This window comes from Erinaceus europaeus, chromosome 16 (assembly GCF_950295315.1).
Source record: "Erinaceus europaeus chromosome 16, mEriEur2.1, whole genome shotgun sequence".
NCBI classification, from domain to species: domain Eukaryota; kingdom Metazoa; phylum Chordata; class Mammalia; order Eulipotyphla; family Erinaceidae; genus Erinaceus; species Erinaceus europaeus.
In genome coordinates this window covers 28,228,951-28,250,618 of record NC_080177.1, presented here as the reverse complement: position 1 = coordinate 28,250,618, position 21,668 = coordinate 28,228,951, and the positions used below count along the sequence as shown (strand labels likewise).

Here is a 21,668-nt window from a genome sequence, read left to right as displayed (position 1 = left end):
GCCATGTTCTCACCTCATTGAAGGAAATTTGATGCCATGGTATTTTTCATTTCTCTTTCTCTCTAAAAAAAGTCTATAATCCTTCAAGTGGTGATAAGTATAATGAACAAGAGCAAAGCAGTGACAGAATAAAGGTAGAGGGGTTGGGTGGGGGAATCCTTTTACTAGGGTTCTCAAGTGAGGGTTGCTCTAAGAAGTGAAAATCTGCATAATTTAAGAGGGTCAGTCTGCATAATCTGCATAATGTAAGAGGGTCATAATGTAAGTGGGGTATAAGAGAAAAAAATTTTCCAAAAAGGAAATCTTCAGTAATAATGTGCTTGGTATGTAAATACAGACAAAAACCCTTTACTCCTTGCTATTGTAGGATAGTTCTTCAGCACAAAATTAGGATAGCACAAGGCAGGATGTGAAGTTCCAAACTAGAGCAAAGGAGAAAGAGAGGTTTTTCACCCGGGACACTTGGAAGGGCAGAAAGCTGCACTGGCCTGAAGCAGGACAAGATCTGGAGTACACAGTTCAAAGAGAATGCAAGGGGACTTCCAGAGGCAGGGCTACGGAGCAGCAGCAGCTGTGTTTCTCTCCTCTCCTCTCCCATCCTCTCCTCTCCTCTCCTCTCCTCTCCTCTCCTCTCCTCTCCTCTCCTCTCCTCTCCTCTCCTCTCCTCTCCTTTCCTCTCTCAGGTCAACTAGGAATACCAAAGGAGACCACCTGGGACTGCAACAAGACAGGACTAGAACAACTTCAGGAACCCACCAAATCACCAGTGAGTGCAAACATGTGTGGCTCATGGAGAGGCCTAGGGAGAGATTAAGTGGCTGGTAACAGTCCGGTAGTTTGCCAGTTGAGACACCACCTCCAGTCTGTTTAACCAACAAAAGGATGGCTGAAGGGAGAAGAGGAATCCCCTAAGACTCACCAAATGCAACTGTGAGTCTCCATTACTACTGCCCTCAGAATCTGGAGCAGCAGCAGGGAGGCCCTGTGCTGACACCAGGCGACAGAGAACTAACCAGGAAACTCAGAAGATCTATACCTTGGTGGTCTAGCAGTGGGGCTGTGAGAATCTCTTTGTATAACCACTGGATTATCTCTGCCCCACCCTGCTTTATCTCTTGGTCAGGAGTCAGTAATTAAGCTAAGAAGACTACTTGTACTTTAAAAGCCCTCAGGCTCCCATAGCCTACAGGGAAGAAAAAGCACAAAAGAGGTTTTAAGCCACTGAGCTCCAAATCAGGGATTAAAATAATATTGAAACAACTGTCAATTTCCACAACTGTGAACTCTTTAATTACCTTACTTAGACACAAGTCAATTCAGGCAAGTGTGGTCAGTAATTTGAAAAGTACTGAGAGAGGGACCTCATAACATACTTTATAAAATGGTTAAACCAACAAGAAGAAATCTTGGAGAAGTGAACCAGGACAAGAGTCCAGCTAAAAGCCCCCCAAAGGGTGAAGCACAAAATAATGAGGTCAACATCCAAACACTAATTAAGAAAATAATCACAGGAGTGAGTAAAGAGTTTGAAAGAATTGTCATCAGAAATGCAGAAACAACAAATGAGACCCCAGAAGAAAATACTAATTATCTGAAGGTTATTAGAGAGCTGAAAGCTGAAATAGCTGAGATAAGAACACAACTAGCTGAACAAGCTAAACAGTATCAGAACAAGGTAACAAAATAGATGAACTCCAGAAAACAGTAGAGGGGAGAGAGAATAGAATTAATGAGGCTGAAGACAGAATTAGCAAGATCGAGAACAAATTAGAGACAACTAAAAAAGAAGTAAGAGATCTCAAAAAGAGATTAAGAGATAATGAAAACAACAACAGAGACCTATGGGATTACTTAAAGAGAAATAATATACGCATTATTGGCTAACCAGAGGAAGAAAGAGAGAGAGGGGAAGAAAGCATTCTTCAGGCCATAATAGCTGAAAACTTCTCTAGTCTAGACAACATCAAAGACATAAAGGTTCAAGACGCCCAGAGGGTCCCAAACAGAATTAACCCAGACTTAAAGACACCAAGACACATCATATTTAGAATGGAAAGGAATAAGGATAAAGAAAGGATCATGAAGGCTGCAAGAGGAAAACAAAGAGGCACCTACAGAGGAAAACCCATAAGATTAGCAGCAGACTTCTCCACACAAACACTACAGGCCAGAAGAGAATGGCAAGATATCTATTGAGTACTCAATGTGAAAGGCTTTTAGCCATGACTCTACTGTATCCTGCTAGACTGTCATTCAGACTAGATGGAGTAATAAAAAACTTCTCAGACAAGCAACAGTTGAAAGAATCAACTATCACCAAGCCTACCCTGAAAGAAGTTCTGAAAGGTCTCCTAGAAACAGACAGACCACCATAAATAGATCATATATAAGAACATTCTAAAAATCTACAAGAATAGCGTTAAAATATCTTCAATCTTTGATATCAATAAATGTCAAATGGCCTGAATTCACCTATTAAAAGACACAAAGTAGAAAGATGGATCAGAAAACACAACTAAACAATATGCTGTCTACAGCAAACCCACCTAACTCAACAAGACAAACACAGACTCAAAGTGGAAAACTATCACATAAGCCAATGGCCCACAAAAAAGGACAGGAACAGATATTCTCATATCAGACATAGTAGACTTTAAAATCAGTAAAATTAAAAAAGATAGGGATGGGCACTACTTAATGTTTAGTGGATCAGTCAATCAAGAGGAGTTAACAATTATTAACATCTATGCACCCAATGAGAAACCATCTGAATACATCAAACGTCTACTGAAAGAGCTACAGCAATATATTAACAGCAACATAGTCATAGTAGGGGACTTCAACACCCCACTCTCTTAACAGATCATCCAGGCAGAAAATCAATAAAGTCATCAGGGAGCTAAAAGAGAAGATAGATAAACTAAAACTATTGGGACATTTTCAGACTCATTCATCCCAAGAAACTGGAATACACATTCTACTCAAGTCCACATGGGACATTCTCATGGATAGACCATATGCTAGGCAACAAAGATAGCATCAGCAAATTCAAGAGCATTGAAATCATCCCAGGCATCTTCTCAGGTCACGGTGGAATTAAACTAACACTTAACAATCAACAAAAGATTAGTAACAGTGCCAAAATGTGGAAGCTCAACAGTACACTGTTTACAACTACTGGGCCAAAGAGGAAATAAAGGAAGAAATCAAAATGTTTCAAGAGCTCAATGAAAATGAAGACACAAGCTATCAAAATATTTGGGACACAGCTAATGCAGTACTGAGAGGGAAGTTCATAGCCATACTAGCACACATTAGGATACAAGAAAAAGCACAAATAAACAGCCTGATTGTATATCTTAAAGACCTAGAAGAAGAAGAAGAACAAAGGAACCCTAAAGCAACCAGAAGGACAGAAATCACTAAAGTTAGGGCAGAAATCAATAACACTGAAAATAAGAAAACCATACAAAAGATCAATGAAAGTAAATGTTGGTTCTTCAAAAGAGTGAACAAAATCGACAAACCTTTAGCTAGACTCACAAAACAAAAAAGTGAGAAGACCCAAATAAATCAGATTGTAAATGGAAGAGGAGATAACACAACAGACACCTCAGAAATTCAACATATCATGAGAGACTTCCATAAACAACTATATGCCACCAAGCTACAGAACCTGGAAAAAATGGTTGATTTCCTAGATACCTATGAACTTTCAAAATTAAGTAAAGAGGAACTAGATAACATGAACATGCCCATCACAGCTAATGAAATTGAAACAGTTATCAAAAACCTTCCCAAAAATAAAAGTCCTGGACCAGATGGTTTTAAAAATGAATTCTACAAAACCTTCAAAGAAGAACTAATACCTCTACTTTTAAAAGTCTTCCAGAAGATTGAAGACACTGGAATATTCCCTTCCAGCTTCTATGAAGTCAGCATCACTTTGATACCAAAAGAAGACAGGGACACAACCAAAAAACAAAAACAAAAAACAAAAAGCTACAGACCAATGATGATGAACATAGATGCTCAAATATTGAACAAAATTCTAGCTAACCAGATATAGCAAAAGATTGTTCATCATGACTAACTGGGGTTTATCCCAGGGATGCAAATATACTTAAATCAATCAATGTGATCCACCACATCAATAAAAGCAAGACCAAAAAAACCACATGGTCATATCAGTAGATGCAAAGAAAGCCTTTGACAAAATACAACATCCTTTTATGATCAAAACACTACAAAAAATGGGAATAGATGGAAAATTCCTGCAGAAAGTGGAACTATATATAGCAAACCTAACACCAACATCATACTGAATGGTGAAAAACTGGAAGCATTTCCCCTCAGATCAGGTACTAGACAGGGCTGCCCACTATCACCATTATTATTCAACATAGCGTTGGAAGTTCTTGCCATAGCAATCAGGCAGGAGCAAGGAATTAAAGGGATACAGATTGGAAGAGCAGAAGTCAAACTCTCCCTATTTGCAGATGGCACAATAGTATACACAGAAAACCCTAAGGAATCCTGCAAGAAGCTTTTGGAAATCATCAGGCAATACAGTAAGGTGTCAGGCTACAAAATTAACATTCAGGGGTCGGGCAGTGGCGCAGTGGGTTAAGCGCATGTGGCGCAAAGCGCAAGGACCGGTGTAAGGATCCCGGTTCGAGCCCCCCGCTCCCCACCTGCAGGGGAGTCGCTTCACAGGCGGTGAAGCAGGTCTGCAGGTGTCTATCTTTCTCTCCCCCTCTCTGTCTTCCCCTCCTCGGTCCATTTCTCTCTGTCCTATCCAACAACGAACAACATCAACAATGGCAATAATAATAACCACAAGGCTACAACAACAAGGGCAACAAAAGGGGGAAAAAATGGCCTCCAGGAGCGGTGGATTCATGGTGCAGGCACCGAGCCCAGCAATAACCCCGGAGAAAAAAAGAAAAAAAAAAATCAAAATTAACATTCAAAAGTCAGTGGTATTCCTCTATGCAAACACTAAGTTAGAAGAAGTTGAAATCCAGAAATCAATTCCTTTTACTATAGCAACTAAAACAATAAAATATCTAGGAGTAAACCTAACCAAAGACTTGTGTACTGAAAATTATGAGTCACTACTCAAGGAAACTGAAAAAGACACAAAGAAGTGGAAAGATATTCCATGTTCATGGGTTGGTAGAATTAACATCAAAATGAATTTACTACCCAGAGCCATCTACAAATTTAATGCGATCCCCATCAAGATCCCAACCACATATTTTAGGAGAATAGAATAAATGCTACAAATGTTTATCTGGAACCAGAAAGGATCTAGAATTGCCAAAAACAATCTTGAGAAGAAAGAACAGAATTGGAGGCATCACACTCCCAGATCTCAAATTGTATTATAGGGCTATTGTCATAAAAACTGCTTGGTACTGGAACATGAATAGACACACTGACCAGTGGAACAGAATTGAGAGCACAGAAGTACGCCCCATACCTGTGGACATCTAATCTTTGACAAAGGTGCCCAGACTATTAAATGTGGAAAGCAGAGTCTCTTCAACAGATGGTGTTGGAAAAAATGGGTTGAAACATGCAGAAGAATGAAACTGAACCACTAGATTTCACCAAACACAAAAGTAAATTCCAAGTGGATCAAGGACTTGGATGTTAAATCACAAACTATCAGATACTTAGTGGAAAATATTGGCAGAACTCTTTTCCACATAAATTTTAAAGACATCTTCAATGAAACAAATACAATTACAAAGAAGACTAAGGCAAGCATAAACCTATGGGACTACATCAAATTAAAATGCTTCTGACAAGGGCAACAAAAGGGAATAAATAAATAAAATAAATATTAAAAATAAATAAATAAATAAATAAATAAATAAAATAAAATAAAAAGCTTCTGCACAGCAAAAGAAACCAGTCTCCAAACCAAGAGACCTCTCACAGAATGGGAGAAGATCTTTACATGCCATACATCAGACAAGAGGCTAATAACCAAAATATATAAAGAGCTTGCCAAAGTCAAAAACAAGAATATAAATAACCCCATCCAAAAATGGGGAGAGGACATGGACAGAATATTCACCACAGACGAGATCAAAAGGCTGAGAAACACATGAAAAAATGCTCCAAGTCTCTGGTTGTCAGAGAAATGCAAATGAAGACAACAATGAGATACCACTTCACTTCTGTGAGAATGTCATACATCAGAAAAGGTAATAACAGAAAATGCTGGAGAGGTTGTGGGGTCAAAGGAACCCTCCTACACTGCTGGTGGGAATGTCAGTTGGTCCAGCCTGTGTGGAGAACAGTCTGGAGAACTCTCAGAAGGCTAGAAATGGACCTACCCTATGATCCTGCAATTCCTCTCCTAAGGATATATCCAACACACCCATCCCAAAAGACCTGTGTACACATATGTTCTTAGCAGCACAATTTGTAATAGCCAAAACCTGGAAGCAACCCAGGTGTCCAACAACAGATGAGTCGCTGAGCAAGTTGTGGTCTATATACACAATGGAAACTACTCAGCTATTAAAAATGGTGACTTCACTGTTTCCAGCCGATCTTGGATAGACCTTGGAAAAAATTCATGTTATGTGAAATAAGTCAGAAACAGAAGGATGCATATGGGACGATCTCACTCTCAGACAGAAGCTGAAAAACAAGATCAGAAGAGAAAACACAAGTAGAACCTGAACTGGAACTGGCATGTTGCACCAAAATAAAAGACTCTGGGGTGGTTAGGTGGGGATAATATAGGTCTAAAAAGGATGACAGAGGACCTAGTAGGGGTTGTATTGTTACATGGAAAACTGGAAAATGTTATGCTTATAGGAACTATTGTATTTACTGTTGAATGTAAAACATTAATTCCCCAATAAAGAAATTTAAAAAAAGAGAGAGAGAGAATCAAAGACAGCAAGAAACCAGCAGAGGCAAGGGGACAGTGGGGAGAGGAGAGGTGAGGAATGGCATTCCCTCCGTCCCAGAAGTGTTTATGCAGGGGTCCAAGGTGCTTGGGTTACACAGATAGACTAGATGATTTCCCAGGCAACCTTCAGCTTTCATGCTAATCATGTCATCCTTTTAAGCCTGAGATTTTCTGTCACCCAAGAATGGCAAATGCCTTGGTACAGGTCACCGGGATGGTGCATGAAAAACCCAGCATCCTCTGACCATCTCCTGTTAAGGTGCATAGCTGACAAATTCTGAGCTCAAGCTGAGTTATCCTAGAGTTCTCTTCTCTTGAAGAGAACATTCCCCATCTCTGGATGCTAAGATAATTCACCCTGTCCTGGGACCAAATCACTGCAGTCACTGCCTGATTCCCTGTGCCAGGCCTTAATACTCTATCAGAGTTTCCACTGTTGTGACCTCCTTCTTCTCCTACCCCATCTCCCAGACTCCCCCAGGCAGAGCAGAGCTTAGACACAAAAATGGGGAAAGAGACAGGGCAGTGGAAGGTGGTGGCTTGGGGTATCTTGTATAGGGGCCCAGAGTAATGAGACAGGAAGCTCTGTCTTCAGTGATTTCAAGGAGCTCATGGGCCAAATGCACCCCTGTACTACAAGCTCCTCCTTCTCCAAAGTGTCCTCAGGGCCTGCTTTTTGTTCCAGCCATGGAAGCGTGCTTGAGGCTTCTTGCTAATTCTCCTCTTGATTCAAGCTGGCCTCATTACTGATGCTGCACTTCGGCACAGGCAGGAGCTTTCTTTTATGGACAGTACTTAAGAGCTCTCAGAAAGCAATTTTCCCAGCCTAAGAATGTTGGGGGGAGGGGTGGCAGGGTGATGTGACCTGGGTACCATATGGCCTGATTCTAATTACAGAAGCATTCAGAATGTTCCCCTCTCTACTGCTGGACCCAACTCCCCCAGTCCCACCTCTGCCCTCCAGGCACAGCATCCAAGCTCTGCAAACCCAGCTCTCCCCTCACACGGGACCCTCCTCCTTGCTGCTCCAGTGTGTGTGTGTGTGTGTGTGGGGGGGGGGGCTGTGACCAAGGAAGATGCCAGGGCTAAGAACACAGACCTGGCAGGACAGGGCAGGCATCTGGACTTTTGGGCCACACCCCCAGGGGTGTGTCAGGTGTGTGTGTGGGGGGATGCCCCACTCCCCAGCCCTACCTGGTGTTTAGGTGGTCCTGGTACTGCTTCACCTCCCCGCTGCGTGGGTGGCCGCTCTCCACCAGGCTGTTGGCAGCCTGGTTCACACCTTCAATCTGAGCCATCAGAGTCTTCATCTCCTGGTCAAGGATGTCAAACCTGAAATGACAGAAAATGAGGACTGGGGAGGCAGCAGCAGGTGCTTCACTGCCACAGGCAAAACACAAGGCTCTTGCTTTTGCCTTCCCCCCCGCCCCTCCCCCCACTACCTAAATACATTGGAAGAGGGAAGAAAGGGAAAGACAAGCCAACACATTGTGTTTTCTGCTTCTTGCACCCAGTTTCATAGTTCAGTATTTCCTGGGCCAGGCTAGGAAAGAGCTGGTCACTTAGCAGGGAGGCCACTAGATCTCCAGAGAGGCACAGGGGCAGAAAGCGGTGGCTGGTGGGTATTAACTGTCATGAAACCAACTGACATATCTCTACTGCTCCAGCTGTCACTCTTGGACCCTAGTTCCACTATCACCTGGACCTGAAGGACATTCTCCCCAGCCACTTGCTCCATCTCTGGATAGGAGGAGAAGGCATTGCATGGTTATGAAAGCTGACTTATTTATTTATTTATTTATTTATTTAACAAAGGACTATTCAACTCCTGTTTATGGTGGTGCCAGGGACTGAACCTGGAACCTCAGAGCTTCAGGCATGAGAAATTTTTTGTATAACCATGTTATCTCCCTACCCTACAAGCTGACCCTTATAAGAGCCTGGGTTCCTCCAGAGTCAGCATCAGGCCATCTTGGCATGCTCAAGGGAGTGGCCTCTCCTCTTCCTCAATTCCTTGTGCTCTGTACTTAGGGTGCTAGGATGCCACAAGGATTGGGGGTCCACACTCTGCCCCCATGTCAGAGTCCTAGTAGAGTCAGCATACTGGAAATGAGAGTGGTCTTGTAGACCACCTATTCAGAAACTGGTTTTTATGGCAGCTCAGGGTTCCATGGCTCAGAGCACAGAAAACTAGAACAGATGGAGATCCCAGCCTCTACCTAACCCTTCAACAGCTCAGCTCCAACTTTCTCTAGGCTATATGGCAGGGGTTCCATGTATAGTTCATATACATGGAGGCTGCTATAGCAGGAAAAGTAACTGAGTCACTGGACTAGGGAGACTCCCTCCGAGGTAAGCTCCAGGGGTGAAGCACTCAGAACCAGAGTCATATTAGAACTTGTGACTCCCAATGCCTGGCATCTGGAAAAAAAAATCTCATGGCTTTTGGACAAGACCCCTGCCGGTCTAGAGGCGATTAGCCATACCAGGCAGAAACAGGTGCCAGCATGGTATGGGGAAACCAGAAAGAGAAAGGTCAGCTCTGCATGGGGGTAGAGAGCATAATGATTATGAAGAGATTCTCATGCCTGAGGCTCCAAAGTCCCAAGTTCAGTCCCCTGCACCACCAAAAGCCAGAACTGAGTGGTGTTCTGGTAGAGAGGGAGAGGGAGAGGGAGAGGGAGAGGGAGAGGGAGAGGGAGAGGGAGAGGGAGAGGGAGAGGGAGAGGGAGAGGGAGAGGGAGAGGGAGAGAAGGGTCAGCTCTGACCTGTGCTGCACCACCTCCAGGTCCTCCAGCGTGTCCGGAATGTCCATCTGGGCCAACCATTTCTCCTTCTCACCCATCCACAGCTCACATGCATCCGTCTCCCCAAACACTGTGTACAGGTCTAGGGCATCCTGCAGCCTCTGTCGACGCAGGTCTGCCTGGGCCACCACCTGCTGGTAGAGCTCTCGGAGGGTCTGCAGCCGATTAGTCACATCTGGGGAATCTCGAAACTCTTGTGGGAAGTCCCGAGCCTGCTGTTCCAGATGCTCCATCACTGCGCGGCTCTCCTCCAGCTCTTCCAGGAAGTCCTTGTGTTTCTTCTCCAGGGCCCGTGTGGCCCCCTCATCCTGTCCCACATCTTCACCTGACAGCAGGCGATGGGCATCTTGCAGCCAGGCCTTCAAGTCATCCGCATCGCCCTGGAACTGGAAGAAGTTCTCAGCATCCTGGAGGTTCTTCTTGCGAAAGGCAGCCAGTTCCTTCAGCTGGTCCCATTGGGCAGACACTTCCTTGATTCGGGCCTCAATTTGTGGGTGTCCAAACTGCTTGCGTGCGACCATGTCCTCAGCCTCCTGGAAGATCTGCTTCAGGTGGGCGTCCAGCCCCCGGAGCTCATCCTCAAAAGCCTTGTGCTTGCGCTGCAAGATGAGCACGCTCGTCAGGTCCTTGCCATAATCCAGTGAGGAGTAGATCTGTTCCTTCTCCTTGATCCAGCTCTCAGCCTCATCCATCTCCCAGAAAAACTTCCAGAGTTTCTTGGATTGCTCTAGTTGGGCCTTGCGCCCAGCCGCCATGTTGCTTAGCTCCCCAAAGCACTGCTCTAGGTGGTTGACACGGTCCTGGATGACCTGGGGGTCACAAGGCTGGTACCCTGGGAAGAATGCAAGAAGAGGGCAAAAAGGGACAACAGCTTTGTTTGTGGACAAGTTTCACATCCACTGTCAGACTGGTACTATACAATCTAGGTACTGCAACCTCAATAGGGGTTTAGGGTTGGATGATGTAGTAGTCTCAGTTTTTTAAGAGAGCAAGTCATGTTCTTTATAATTAGTTCTTACTAAGACTTCAGGAACAAAGGAGATTAAAAATTGGATCATCTTTTAGTAGAAATGCACATTGTAGAAGGCCAGGCAATAGCACACCTGGCAGAGCACACAAGTTACGATGCACGAGGACCTGGGTTCCCATCTGCAGAAGGGAAACTTCATGAGTAATAGAGCAGTGCTGTAGGTATCTCGCTTTCTCTCTCCCTCTATTTTTCCTTGGTCTTTATCAGTAAAAGAAAAAAAAAAACAGGGTGGGGGGGGTAAGGTTGCCAAGAGCACTGATGTCATGTAGGCAAAAAACCCCTGGTAGCAAAACTAAAGAAATGCAAAACATGACTTAATTTTATCACTGGGGCTCGGTGCCTGCACTATGAATCCATTGCTCCTAGAGTCTATTTTTTCCCATTTTTTGTTGTCCTTGTTGCCAGTATAGTTATTGCTGTTATTGCTGCTGTTGTTGTTGTTGGACAGGACAGAGAAATCGACAGAGGAGGAGAAGACAGAGAGGGTGAGAGAAAGACAGACTCCTGCAGACCTACTGCATCACTTGTAAAGCAACCCTTCTGCAGGTGGGGAGCCAGGAGCTCCGACCAGGAACCTTACGCTGGTCAGTGCGCTTTGCGACATGTGTGCTTAACCTGCTGCGCTACTGCCCGGCCCTTGGCATTTTTTTTAAGATCTAGACTTAGATTTCAAAATGATTTTTCATGGAGACAGTGGAATTCCCTTTTTAAGAACTGAAGCTAGACTTTTTAAATGGTCTTTGCTGTAACTTGAACTAGCAAAGAGGATGAAAGAAGAGTGATATTTCATCCAAAGTACGTACAAATACTAATTCAAAGGAACATATGCATCCTTTTGTTCATGACTGCATTATTCACAATAGCCAAAGAGTAGTAGCAACCTAAATGCCCACTGACAGATGACAAGACAAAGAAGTTATGATATATACATACATACATACATACATACACATACACATACACACACACACACACACACACACACACACACACATATATATATATATATATATATATATATATATATATATCATGGAATACTACTCTGCAACCAAAAAAAGATGATATTAAGTTCTTTGGGACAAAACTGATGGAACTAGAGATTATTATGCTTCGTGGAAAATGGTTTTGGGGAAAAAAAAGTGATCAATATTGGTGCTTATAGACACCTTCTGGGTACAGAGCACTAAAGTAGTTACCTGCCCTCTGGAGATGTCTGCTATTCCTCAAATTTCTTTTGTGCATCATTAGTTAATAAGAGAGGCAGGATTCAAAGAGATATATCTATACTGGAGTGATGGCATACTAGCCAGGGGATGGGTCTCTGGCTTCGGAGACCCCCGTGGGCAAACATCTGTGCCTCACCTTTCTCCTCAGTGAATTTCAACGTGGCTGCGGTGATGGCCTTCACTTTGTCCCCTTGGATGGCAATGTCAGCCTCCATCAACTTGTGTTTCTGGAGCAAGTCCTCGACCTCCAACAGGTGCTTCCCAAATTCAGCAGACAGGAGGTGAGCCTGGCAAAGTAGACAGACAGGGTAGCAAGAAGGAGGAGAGGTGAAGAGAATCTCTACCTGCCCGGAGAAGAGACCTCTCCCCAGGGGAGTGTGCATGGTCTCTGGGCCAGGCTGGGTCAGATGCATCTGGAAATGGCTGCTGCTCAGCGTGGAGAAGCGGCAGAGCAGGAGTTCCCAGCAGAAGCACTTACTCTGTGTCTTAGGAAGTCCCGCACATGATCCACCAGCATCTGCCCAGATTTGAGGCCTGGGCCCACTTTTTTTTTTTTTTTTTTTAGAAAGATACACAGGCTCAGTATAATGTGTATTCTTATTGAGAACTACTTTAGTGGAAGGTGATAAGATTCCAACTTCATGGCTGTCCCTCATATGGGAGGTCTGGATTCTAAGCAGTCAAATCATGACAACTCAGAGCCTGATTCTCCATGCTCCTGACTGATACTTGTCTCTTCTAGGCTCTCTAGGTTGGTATTTGTGCTACTAGGAACCTGAGATTTCATGATCATTGGGGATACAGTGAACCTGGGCTGATGGACTGTCTGGAACCAAGAGAATCATGCAGTTACCAGGCAGAAGTAGCCAGATGTTGCTGCCCCAGTTTCCTCACTCTGATTTGGATATGACTGGCTGGATGGCATCTTAGGAAGCAGGTCTGACTGAGGCTCACAATGGAGGCTGGGGGCAGAGGGGCATGGGCAGCCCCCAGGGCCCACCTTGATCTCGTCCATCCAGTCGATGCTGTGCAGCATGTCCTGGAAGAGCTTCTGCAGCGCCAGTGTGGTCTCCAGTCTCTGGCGCCGGGCCCTCAGCAGCTCTTGCAGGTAGTTCCACAGGCGCAGGATATTGTCCTTGCGGGCTGTGATACGCTTCTGGTCATGGTAATTCTCTTTCTCCAGCTCCTGAGCTAGGTCCTCCAGGGCCCTCACCCGCTCCTCATAAGCGGCCGTGTCTGTCTCAATGGCCTCATGCTTCTTCTTGGCAGCCTCCACAGCCGCCAGGTCGTACCCGAAGTTATCCTGCCCCATAAGGAGAGAGACAGCCACTCAGTCAACCTCCTGTGGGTTGGCACCCAACATGAAGAAACAGCAGGTCCCTTCAGAACAACTGCTTGAAGCTGATTCCTGGGAGCTGATTCTGCTATCTTTTTCATTTTCTTAGCAGAGCAAAGCTCCAAAGACTTAATGTCTCACCAGAGCCTTTAAAAGAAACTCAGTATTTCACTGAATGTGCCACAGAATGGCAGTAGGCATTCTCTATGTCTACTGGCAGCACTCACCTGCCTGCCTCAGGTGGACTTGCCTGATTCTGGGCAGGAAGGGGCTGCCTCACCCTTGGAAATGATGCCACTGTTAGCAGATGGCTCACCCCCATGCTACAGAGGGCACTCGCTTGCCAATGCTTTCTGACAACTGGCTTTCCCGTTTTTGAGGGTGGAGTTTAATTAGCTTCCAAGACTCAGGTGGGAAGAAATAGATGCTCTTGTGGAGAATCAGCCCTGGGGTCAGTTTTTAGTGAGTGAAATGTGGCATGATCCTAGAGACCAGAGTCCAAATGGTATGTCTGTCACACACACAGGATGTGCTCTGTTTTTGTATTGTCAGCAGAGGACATGGTTTTTAATTAAGTAATTTATTTATCTCTATAACTCTCACGTTATTTATTATAGTATTGTGAAACATTTAGCTGTTTAATGTAGAGGTATATAGAGAAAGATACAGTGAGAAAGAGACCAGAAAACTGCTCAGCTCTGGTTTATGATGGTGCCCAGGAATGAACCTGGGCCCTCAGAGCCTCAGGGATGAAAGTCCTTTGTATAACCATTGTGCTGTCTCCCTGGCCGCTGGAGGGCATTGTTTACTATTAACTGAAGCATTGTAGGCTAGAGTTGATGACATACAACAACATTGAGAGCCACTTTTTTTTTTTTTTTTTTTTTTAACCAGAGCACTATTTAGCTCTGGCCTATGGTGGTGCGAGGGATTGAACCTGGGACTTTGGAGCCTCAGGCATGCATGAAAGTCTGTTTTGCATAACCATTATGCTATCTACCCTCCGTCCCATTGAGAGTCACTTGGGGGATTGTGAGACTGTTTTAAAAATAAGACTTAATAAAACCAGGAGTGATCTTTCTCAGATGTGACCCTACATCCACCCAGTCACTGAAGTAGGGCTGTGAGGCCTGTGGAGAGGCCTGTCCCACCATTGCTTAGAGGCCAGCTCTGGTTCTGGGGGTACTAGAGCACTTCTCCTTTCCTGCCAGACCGAAACACATGGCCTCTCCTTACCTGGGCCACCAGGCGCTGGTTTTCATTGAGCCAAGTCTCTCTCATTGCTGCCTTTCGATCAAAGCGTCGGGCCAGCTGCTCCAGCTTCTCCTGCCGAATGAGTTCATTCCTGAGGGCCAGTTCACGGCGATATTCTGCTTCCTCCAGGCTTTCCCAGGCCTGTAGAAGGCACGGGGAGAGTTACTGGGGCACAAGAGAAACCCCTGGGAGTTGGAGGTTCCATCTCTCTCTGTGGACATAGTGAGTGAGACTTCCAGATTCAAGTTCAGCAGCAGAATTTTGGGCTTTCAAATCTGGCTCAGCCAAATGGTCCTGACCTCCCAGCTACCCTACACTTGCCCCTGACACTCAGCCTAAAATCATGTTACCTCTATGAGTACTCAGTAAATTCTTAATGATCAAAAGCTACCTCCATTTTATTAGAACTCCAGGTGATGTTAAGCCTCCAAACCTCAAAAATATTGTAAGGCATATCCCTTCTATTACAAGTGGTTAGTATGGGGGCCGGGTGGCAGTTCACCTCACAGAGCACACACAAAACAGTGCACAAGGACCCAGGCCTGAGCTCTTGGTTACCATCTGCTGGGAGATACTATATAAATAGCGAAACAGTGCAACAGGGCTGTGGGTCTCTCCACTTCCTACTCCCTCAGCCTCTCCCCCTCCTCTCCCAATTTCTCTGTCTCTATCCTAAACAAATTAACAAATTATATATATATATATATATATATATATATATATATTTCCCTTTAAATAGTAGTTATTATTCCAACCTAAACAAAAAAGTCAGGGTTTAAAAAAAAATTTTTTTTTATCTTTATTTATTTATTGGATAGAGACAGCCAGAAACAAAGAATGAAGGGGGTGATAGAGAGGGAGAGAGACAGAGAGACCCCTGCAACACTTGCAAAGCTTTCCCCTTGCATGTAGGGGCTGGGTGCTTGAACCCAGGTCCTTGCACATTGTAACATGTGCTCAATCAGGTGTGCTACTACCTGGCCTCAAATACAAGGTCTATAGAAGAGATACTATAAACTACGCCCCCCCAAATGGACTCTAGATATCTGAGCAGGGGGTGAACTGACAGATGGTAGGCAGAGTTTGACCTTTCAGAACTCAGTTCAGATTATGCCCCCCAATAACCTATTGTGTCATTAATAGCACCACATAAAAGGACCTGTAGCTCTGTCAAACGACTATTGCTGCTCCTAATAAGGAACTCAGCTGACCCACTGGTCCCATGTAATTGGAGAGGCTACTGTACCCGGTTGATGTCAGACACCAGCTTCCCATCATGGGGTGTGTACACTTTTTGATTGTTGGCTCTCATTCGAGACTGGATGGTAAAAAGCAGGACTTCCAGATTCCCCTTCTCCTGAAACCTGTCAAGAGCACAGAGGTAGGGAAATTAATGTTTACATCCCACAGTCATTTTTTTTTTTTCCTAAAGTCAATCTGGAACTCTTCTGTATCACTGGTTCCCATAGGTTATCTGCAATAGTCTGGTAATTTCTGCAGTCATCAAGTCTTACCAGTTAATACAGAGAAACTTTTAGGGGCCAGAATGTGGCACACCTGATTAAGCACTTGTATTACAATGCGCACAGACCTAGGTTCAAGCCCCTGGTTCCCACCTGCATAGGGAAAGCTTCACGAGTGGTGAAACATTTCTATAAATATATCTCTGTATTTTTCCCTCTCTACCTCTCCATCCCCTCTCAATTTATCTCTGTTCAACAATAAATAAATAACACTTCAAAAACAAAGAAAATTTTGATGTTCTGTAAGCAATGAGAACTTCTACTAGCTTTGTAGTTTTTTTTTTTTTTGAGTGAATCAATACAACTTCAGAAGCAGCATTATCCACATAGAAACTATTGCACGAAAGCAACTTTGACCTGAGCCCCAATAAATGCACTTTCCTGACAAATCCTAAAGGCCAAATTCTTTATTTATTCATTACTAAGGTGAAGAGAACCAAAGCATCACTCTGGCACATGTGAAACCTGCAGCCGAACTTAGGACCTCATACTTGAGAGTCTAGCACTGTATCCATTGTGCTACCTCTGAATCTGAGGCCAGATGCTTCTGAGAGGGCTGGGTTTCAGGTGTAGGAAATAAGAGCTGGCAACAGAATAGATGTGTAGAACCTGGATCTGAGATCCAGGCAACCAGGCACTTTCACATTTCTGCAAGTACCCAAATATCTATCTACTGTTTCTTTTTCTCTTTTTATTCCAGCTATTGGATTTATTATTTTATTATTATTTTTTAAATTTATTTCTTTATTGGGGAATTAATGTTTTACATTCAACAATAAATACAATAGTTTGTACATGCATAACATTCCCCAGTTTCCCATTTAACAATACAACCCCCGCTACTATCTACTTTTTCAACTTCCATGTGGAGCTGAGGAGACAGCATAGTGGTTATGCAGACTTTTATACTTGAGGCTTCAAGGTCCCAGGCTCAACCTCAGGCACTGCTATGAGCCAGAGCTGAGCAGTGCCCTGGTAAAAATAAACAAATATTTCTTTTGAAAAATTAGAATTAAAAACAAACAACAACAAAAAACAGGAATCATCCTCGACATAGCATGCAAGCAAAATTCCCTCCCTGAGGCCAGTCTCATAGATCTGAGTTCTCACAGGCCCTTGGGGAGCTCAGACCATGCCCCCAAGAACCATCTACACAGTCACCATTAACAGTCCCTTGCAGTGCCTAGCAGATTCGCTGGGGGGAGGATGGAAGAGGGTGTTATCTATGTTGAATTTAGAGCTTTAAGGGTGAGTTAGTGTCAGACCTGGATTCAGATACTTAGTACATTCTAGGCTTTGTATCTCACCTTTCCTTTTTGAGAGTCATGAATGAAGAGTGTGACGAGAAGGGGTGGGGGAACAAGGCAGAGGGTACCTACCACTGAAGAGACAGAAACCCTTTCAGGAAAGCTGGACAACTTAACAACAGGCAATCTGGCATGCCCTGTTTGTGTGTTGGATGTGTGTAATTGTGTGTATCTATGTATGAGCAGACAGGCCCTGCATACACTGGGGTGGAGCAGAAGCCCCAGGAGTCAGGCTAAGTGCTCTGCTCATGAGCACTGGCAGACAGGGGAGAGAATAAGAAGGATGCACTTGGTGATCAGCAGGGCCTCTCAGAGAGCTCTGGGACTGAGAACATCGGGGGCATGATCAGAAAACAAACCTGCAGCTAAGTGCATGGATGAGAGAGGAACCTTGAAATAGAGGTTTTTTGAAGAGACTCCAAAGCCCAAGATTTCATTCCTGTGTCCCCTCAAGGATCCCGGAAGTGACTTTTTCTGGCTAGGAGACAGGGTTACTTATAATAGCTGTTCTTTATATATAGGCTGATGATTTGGGAGCAGGGAGGCAAGGCAGGGAGGAAGGAGGTGACAGAGGTGAAGTTCTCTAACCACTAGGATATGAAGAGCAGGTGGGCTTCATATGGCTTTCCCTTTTGGCAGTTATCTCAGACACAGGCAACCACCACCATCCCCTCCCAAGCCAGGGCCCTTACTTGGGTGGCTTCTCCACGGTACGGTAGGTGCTGAAGGCCTGTAGCTGCTGCTGAACGCCAGTCAAGGAGTTGGCAAACTTGCGGCTGTTGAGGACCGTGATGGTCTGCTCAATCCAGGTGAGCAGGTCTGAGGCCAACCCACTGTACTTTTCAATCATCTTCTCGGTCTCTATGGCATGATCAATTACCTAGAGGAACAATCACTTCATTAGTTTCTTCTCACTCGTTGGGTGATGATGCCAACGAGGCTACCGGCCAAGGTGGTGTCCCTGAAACAGAGCACTCCTGCTCTCAAACCTAGTGTGCTCCATGTTGGGTTTGCAGTCTAAAACCAAGACTGTTGCTAAGGTGGACCAGTGGACTGAAAGTGGGTGGGTCCTGCCCCCTACCATGCACTGGCAACATCAGGTGGGATTAGCTTTGCTTGGGTTACTGCAGCCCCCGAAACTGACCCCACCCCCAGTTCCCTGAAAGTTTAGTCAGCTTGCTGTGTCAGGACACTGGCCCCTCTAGGATCATCTAAGATGTTTTGTTTATCCTTTTTATATGTATATTAGGAGGCTGGGCAGTGGTGCACCCACTTGAGCACACACATTATCATGCACAAGGATCTAGGTTCAAGTCCCTGATCTCCATTTGCAGAGGGGAAGCTTCACAACTGATGAAGCAGTGCTGCAGGTGTTTCCTTTTAACTCTCCTTTTATTATTATTTTTGTCCTCCTCCAGGGTTATCACTGGGACTCGGTGCCTACACTATAAAATCCATTGCTCCTGGAGGGCATTTTTTCCCTTTTGTTGCCCTTGTTGTTTGTCATTGTTGTTGGTTCTATTATTGTAGTTATTGCTGTCATTGTTGTTGTATTGGACAGAGAGAAATCGAGAAAGAAGGGGAAGAGAGAGAGGAGGAGAGAAAGACATCCGCAGAGCTGCTTCACTGCCTGCAGGTGGGGAGCCAGGGGCTCAAACTGGGATCCTTGAGATGATCCTTGTCCTTCATGCCATGTGAGCTTAACCTGCTTCACTACCACCCAGCCCCCTAACTCTCCTTCTAGTCTCTCATTCCTTCTCAGTTTTTCTCTCTTCTATCAAACCAAGGAAAGGAACGAAGTTGGGTTGAGGGAAATGGCTGCTGGGAGCAGTGAATTTATTGTGTAGGAACTGAACCCCAGCCATAACTTTACTGGCAATAAATAAGTAAATAAATAAGTGGAATTGAGGCACTGTTTTTACAAGCACCAGCTACACAAAAATGGATGAGAAATGACCCCTCCCTTTGAGGAGTTAAAGTCCCAGCAGGAAAAAAAATTCCAGCCCAAAAATCTGTAAGTGGAATGGGCTTAATGGGAAACTAAGAGGCCTATAGTCACAATAAACCAACCAAACAGAAGCCTGTCTTATTCCCCTGAAAACATTCATGAGACATAAGTCTCAGGTGAAAGGCAGGCTCAGAGTTGCAGGTCTTGACCTCCTTGAGAACAAACCATCAGTGGGGGGGGGGGGGGCTTTAACATAATCCCCTATACTTACCATTAACAAGAGTTCAGGGGGTAGATAGCATAATGGTTATGCAAAGAGACTATCATGCCTGAGGTTCCAAAGTCCCAGGTTCAATTCACCCCCACCCACCCCCACTGCCTGCACCACAAACCAGAACTGATCATTGCTCTGGTAAAGAAAAAAAAGAGTTGAGTAGTGCTCTAGCAAACAAAACAAAACAAAGGGCTGGGAAGGTAGCATAATGGTTATGCAAACTGACTTCCATGCCTGAGTCTCTGAGCTCCCAGGTTCAGTTCCCAGAACTACCAAAAGCCAAAGAATGATTTTTTTTTTTTTTTAAACAACATTGCAAAAACATCTAACTATTTTCAATTCAGTTTGGGAGTGTTTTAACTTGGCAATAGTCAGCTTCCAAGGAAGTTGGTGGAGGGTATTCAAGCCTCACCACAGTTTAAACCTAGATAATAACCTCTCTGAATGGAACTGTAACCTCCCAGCCAATGCCTGGGTGTGGCAAAGAAGGTGGCACGCTGGTTACAAAACAGCTCTGTACCTTGCCGACACGCTTGCCCTCCACTGCCAGCACTTTCATCTTGGAGAAGTAGTGGTAAAATGCTACCACGTAGGTAATGATGGATTTCTCATCGGGGTTTTCTGTGAAGACATCTGCAGGAAGGAAGAACATAGTCTCAGGACCAAGCCAGAAGCCATATTGTTCTAGCAGGAAATTTAATTACAGGCAGAGTAAAGCAGAGAGGGCAGAATGAAAGAGCAATGGGCCTGTGATCTCAGTGAGAGGATGAAATTCACATTAGGGCCACAGAAGGAGGAGGAACAAAGAATGTTCCCAAAATGACAGTGGACACCTAAACAGGTCAGGCCAGGTGTTAGGAACCAATATGGGCCTGACGAGCAAGCCTGGAGCAGAACCCTGGTCTGGTCACTGTCTCCTTCCTTGCCATGCCCACAGCTTGCCTGGTGCGTGACCTGGACTATTCGGGAGTCTTGTGGTCTGGAGTGGGTGCAGGCTCACCTTCGGGGTCAAGGAGAGGGATGATGCCCAGCTGACGCTCAGCCACATCGAAGGCATGCTCTAGGTTGTGCCGGGCATTCGAGTCCTTCAATTTGTCAAAGTCGATCAGGTCAGGCCTGGGGACAAAGCCCAATGGTTCAAAGCTAGTGACTCTGGTGGCCCCACCAACAGGAGACACCCTGACATGAAGCAAAGGCACTGGGGCAGATGCAGGGAGGCAGCCTGCCTGCGGGAGGAGGGGAAGCAGAGGAGCAGGCAGCTGGGAGTGCCAGCACATGGACAGAAGCAGCAGGGAGGGGGCATAAGGGGAGCAGGGATGCTGAGGCTGAAAGGAGAGGTCGCATTCCTGTCAAGCTTGAATAGTGGTAGCCTGCACGTTATGTATCCCACACCCCCCAGAAGTCCTGTCCACAGCCCTCTCCACCCTCTTACCGGTGTTTGTGTATTAGGGCATTAAAGGCCAGGCCATCCTTCCAGCTAGAGGTGAAGTTGGTGACATTGACATGGGGGTAACTGCATGAGAATGCGAAAGAATGCAAAAGAAACATTAAGAACCAAGGCAGGGATTCTCAAGGGCCTCAAACAAATATATGGAACAAGAACCAAGCAGGAGATGAATGAACTTCTGTCTTTTCAAGCTGCTAGAACTTAAGGGTAGCCATTAAATCAAAAGATGCTCCCCCATAAGGTGGATTCAAGAGACTCGTACAACCAACAGACCTCACTGTCTGACTCTAGGCAACTTTGGAAAAGAAGCCCAGTGAGTGGGGTGGTAGTGCAGGGGGTAAAGCGCAGGTGGCACAAAGCGCCAGGACTGGTATGAGGATTCCGGTTCAAACCTCCAGCTCCCCGCCTGCAAGGGAGTCGCTTCACAAGCGGTGAAGCAGGTCTGCAGGTGTCTATCTTTCTCTCCCTCTCTCTGTCTTCCCCTCTTTTCTCTATTTCTCTCTGTCCTATCCAACAACAACAAATAACAACAACAATAACGACATCAAAAACAACAAGGGTGACTGACAAAAGGGA

At 45.0% G+C, this 21,668-nt stretch overlaps 1 protein-coding gene across 1 annotated transcript in view; it reads right to left on the bottom strand.

Annotated features, from left to right (window-relative positions):
* The window catches only part of SPTB (spectrin beta, erythrocytic), a 191,124-nt gene that overhangs the window by 48,757 nt on the left and 120,699 nt on the right, over window positions 1-21,668 (bottom strand). Inside the window, exons 6-15 of the mRNA XM_060175718.1 lie at window positions 21,078-21,158; window positions 20,646-20,761; window positions 20,166-20,278; window positions 18,116-18,303; window positions 15,840-15,957; window positions 14,576-14,734; window positions 13,004-13,306; window positions 12,140-12,290; window positions 9,706-10,576; window positions 8,132-8,269 (exon numbers count right to left, since the gene is read on the bottom strand). Of these exons, the coding sequence (XP_060031701.1) occupies window positions 8,132-8,269; window positions 9,706-10,576; window positions 12,140-12,290; window positions 13,004-13,306; window positions 14,576-14,734; window positions 15,840-15,957; window positions 18,116-18,303; window positions 20,166-20,278; window positions 20,646-20,761; window positions 21,078-21,158 (2,238 nt within the window). The remainder of the gene's footprint in view (window positions 1-8,131; window positions 8,270-9,705; window positions 10,577-12,139; window positions 12,291-13,003; window positions 13,307-14,575; window positions 14,735-15,839; window positions 15,958-18,115; window positions 18,304-20,165; window positions 20,279-20,645; window positions 20,762-21,077; window positions 21,159-21,668) is intronic.